Below are 4,102 nucleotides of genomic sequence, written 5' to 3' on the forward strand. Positions count from 1 at the left end.
CTGACCGGTATTATGCTGCATACTGTATTTTAAACAGTTTTACCGCAGTAGCCACTTCCGTATTTGATATAACCACACGTGTACAATGTAGACCCCGACCTAGTACACGAAACGGGGGTAGTGCAATGGACAAGATGAAGGATTGTGACACACTGTACTGCACGTCACAGTAGACGTGTCCAACGTTTTAGCCGAGTTGTCTTTTAAAACTCGTACAGATGACAGTAGTCAACTATAAGTAATATCCGCATTTAAAATGGCAACTAATATTATCGAGGCTTCTATAGCATGTCTGGCAGTGACAGTGCTTTTCTGCGAAGTGGCAAGGCGGGTGGTAGTGAAAATAACATCCAAAGGGTACTATGAAGGGTTATTGATGGAAATAATCTCGACTTTTCAGTTGTGCGCTTGCACTCACGAACTCAAACTGCTGGGCGATTATGGCATCGTTGATCAGCAAATTGGTTTGACTCTGACTTATGTCATGACGGTGGTCCACCTACTTACATTCGGAACAGCGACGTGCAATCCCTCTGCTTCCCTGGAGCAAATTTACCGAAGAAAATTAGCTATCAAATCAGCGATTTTGAGGATTGCATGTCAGTTTCTATCAGCGGCGGTGGCAAAACTAGTTATGCACTTCACCTGGTCTTTTGCATTTTCTGAATTGCATGTGAGACACTCGCTGACTGGATTTGACTGCATCAGCGGGCTACACACCTCTTCAATCTATAATGGAGCTGCTGTTGAATTCTGCTGCGCTTTCGCCGTGCAGTCCGCAGTCATCAAAATTCAAGAAGTGAAGACAAAATCTAAAGTTTTTTTCGTAGCTGCCGTGGTCACCTTCGTGGTGTTTGCAGGTTTGTTAATTACTTTTCGATAACTTAACATTTGCTTTTGTCCGGATTTGCCAGCTGTGCAGAATTTTACTTTTATGTTTATTTTGTTTTAAAAGGTGTAATTCAGCATTATATGTCTTTAATAATACTGGGTCTAGTTTCACGAAACGTGCTTTTCATTTGCAACATATTGTTTTTCATATAGATGTATTATTATAGATTTTTTTGTCTTTAAAAACACAAAGTTGCTGACAGAATGGAAAACGTAAATGTTTAACTACCTAGCTGCTCTTTGTCCTTTCAAAAAGGTTAATCTGATTTTGCAATCAATGCAGCTGCCTGTGTTTTAATTTACACATAGAAGCACAGTCATGTTGTTGTTGTTGTTGGTGTGTTAACTAAGCCAATACCATTTACAGACTGGATCAAGGAGAGACAGTTTTTTTTTTTATTCTTCCATTGTATCTTTCTTAAAGTTAAATCTTGCCTTTAATTTAACAAATGAAATGAATATTTTACTGGAACAGGATCATTTTAAAAACTTCAACTACTAAGTAGTCAACTATGTTTACATCAAAAAAATAGTGGTTTATAGATTTGTAAATGTTGTATAGGAGAATAAAATAATAAAAGTATAATTCTAATGTACTTATATAACTATGATATACAGTACAAGGACCTCAAAAGTTGAAATTTAAAGGAACAGGCGTCTATTTACATTTGTATGTCAGAAGAATTGTCATATTTTTGGATCAAAACAAATCTGTAGTACACAAAACATTCAATTTCTATGGAAACTGAACAAAGGCTGCTGGGAGAGTTCATTGTAAGTGACACATTCCTATGAGTCACTCCCATGATTCCAAGAAAACTTTATCATGCTGAAAACTATTCCTCCTTGTTGTTTGTTTGTTTGTTTTTATTAAAAAGAGCAAAAACCATTTTAAAAAAAGTACTTTACCATTTGTTTTAATGAACTACTATTTGATGTTGGATATCTGTCTGGAGAGCTGAAAGAAAAGCAGTGTATAATTTTGAGTGTTCATTTCTTTTCAGGTGGTCATCTGACTGGAGCAGTATTTAACCCTGCCCTTGCCTTTTCCATACAATTTCCTTGCAGAGGAAACACTTTCCTGGAAAATGCCACTGTCTATGGGCTAGGCCCAATGCTAGGTAAGACACTCTTGCAACAGATTCTAGTCTCCACTAAAGATTTCTTTGAACCGAAATGAATGTGATTCAAACAAGGACTTTTTCTCAGATGAGTCAGAGGAGTTAAAGCTGCAGCAGTGATCCATTCTTAATAACACACTTGACCCATAGAAAGGTCAGTGGTGCTGCAAGGCTCCCCGAATTTAGCATTCTGTTTCCAGATCTTCTGTTTTGTCTGAAGGCAAATGCTACAAATCCCTGTACTGATGTTCTTGTTTAAACAGAAAACGATACACATGCCAAACAAGAAGATGATACAGTCTGAACTAATTAAAGCAAGGCTACAAATCATGAGTCCATTTATCAAAATATTCTGCAATTGTTCCATTTGTAGAGCTGTTAGCCTCCTAACCCTTTGTTGGTGTTCATTCCAACCCAGGTGTGATTTCCTCGGTGTTGCTGTTTGACAAAGCCATTCCTACGCTGGTGAGGAGAGCTGGACGAAAACCGATCCTGAAGACAGAGTAAAGGGGGTCAGAATGGAGTCTATTCAGAATCAAAACATACATTTCCATCAGAAGATTCCAAAATACAAAACAAAAAAGCAATTAACAAGAAAGTAGTGTTTTTTGTGGGTTTTTTTCACCTTTAGTAATCTTTTTAAATTTATATTCCTTCTTATGCCATTTACATTTTGAATTGTTTCATTTCAGTGTCCAGTCACAGTCCTGGAGTGCCACTCCACTCCAGGTTTAACAAGGTAAAATGGTATAATGCACAACTTCAGGGTCCAGGTGGAGGTTTAATTAGTTAATTAAACAATTTAGAAAAGGGTTGGAACAAAGACCAGGAGTAGAAGGGCCAACTTTGGCCACCCCTGTGTTGCCTGTTTTATAGAATATTATATGTGTTTTGAACAGTTCTCTGTTGCTATTTCTACTCGGGTTACCAAGCTTATAATTAACATCCCTTTTCAACTACAGGGACTGCTTCTGAAAAGACTCCTAAAAGCAAAATTCCTAAAGTGGTTTTAGAAATGGCCACTAGGGGGTGTGCAGGTTTGCTGGAATTGAAATGGTAGATTTGGAGACACAACAACAGACAGTAGGGGAGTTTCCTTGTGTGGATATTTACACGTGAAGTGGCGGTGCACGGCTGGGAGAACAGCTCGAGAAGATCTGGTTTGTAGCCGAAAATAATGGCCGCAGAGGGATAGGGCAAATCTCAATCTCACACAGCATATGTGGAAGGTGTCTGGCTTAGATCTGTATACTCTGCAATAGCTGGGTTGGACAGATTCATTATATACCTCTGGGTTAATTATTTTCTTTAATTAATAAGTATTTTGATAAATTAGTTGAAATATTATTCACTACCAACGATATGCTGCCTCACTAATGGATATTTGAAAAACAATTTGGGCAAGAGCAGTAAAACATATTAAACAGCCAGACACGAGGCGTTTATCTATTTATTTATTTATTTACTTATTGCATTTATATAGTGCTTTTTTATACAAAAGTATCTCAAAGCACTGCACAGTACATCGCAGAAAAAACCACAATACATTTGTATTTACAAATCACAGCTTTATTACATGAGCTTAGCACTGTGCTTTAGAGTTTCACTCAAACCAGATGTCACCTGACAACCGCGGATTTCTAGGTGAGATTCTCTGGTCTACCTGTTCTCAGTACATGGAAAGCACATTTTCCCGAGCTGTCTGCGAAAACATCACCAGCATGCAACGCATGGCTAATTTGCATATCGACCTCTTCCTTTCCTTAATCTGCATGACTTTAGGTGAAGAGAGGAAGTTCTCAAGTAAAATAAACTGAGCCAGTGGAAACCCGAAATATACAGGGTCATTTTTCATTCGGCTCGAGCACAACGTCTCAAGAAAAATTAGAACACACATGGAATCTCCCCCAATGACACAGAACACGCATAACGGGTAAGAATATTAATATTATAAAATGTAGATGATACAGGGTAACCTTTAGTGCAGGAATCCTGGTCCTCCGAGTCCACATGTACAGTTTGTATTTGTGTTCTGAAGATCTCTCACAGAACAATCCCACAGCCACTGAACAGCAGCGTAGATTCAAAAT

General features: G+C 38.1%; 1 protein-coding gene across 1 annotated transcript; it reads left to right on the forward strand.

Moving 5' to 3' along the window:
* Positions 1–44: 44 nt before the first annotated feature.
* On the forward strand, positions 45–3,466 carry aqp11 (aquaporin 11). The gene is made up of 3 exons (XM_041232829.1): positions 45–860; positions 1,896–2,012; positions 2,431–3,466. The coding sequence occupies exons 1-3, from the start codon at positions 257–259 to the stop codon at positions 2,517–2,519; spliced, it is 810 nt and encodes a 269-aa protein (XP_041088763.1). The 5' UTR covers positions 45–256; the 3' UTR covers positions 2,520–3,466.
* The last annotated feature ends 636 nt before the right edge of the window (positions 3,467–4,102 follow it).

The sequence above is a fragment of the Polyodon spathula genome, chromosome 30 (assembly GCF_017654505.1).
Source record: "Polyodon spathula isolate WHYD16114869_AA chromosome 30, ASM1765450v1, whole genome shotgun sequence".
Taxonomy (NCBI): Eukaryota; Metazoa; Chordata; class Actinopteri; order Acipenseriformes; family Polyodontidae; genus Polyodon; species Polyodon spathula.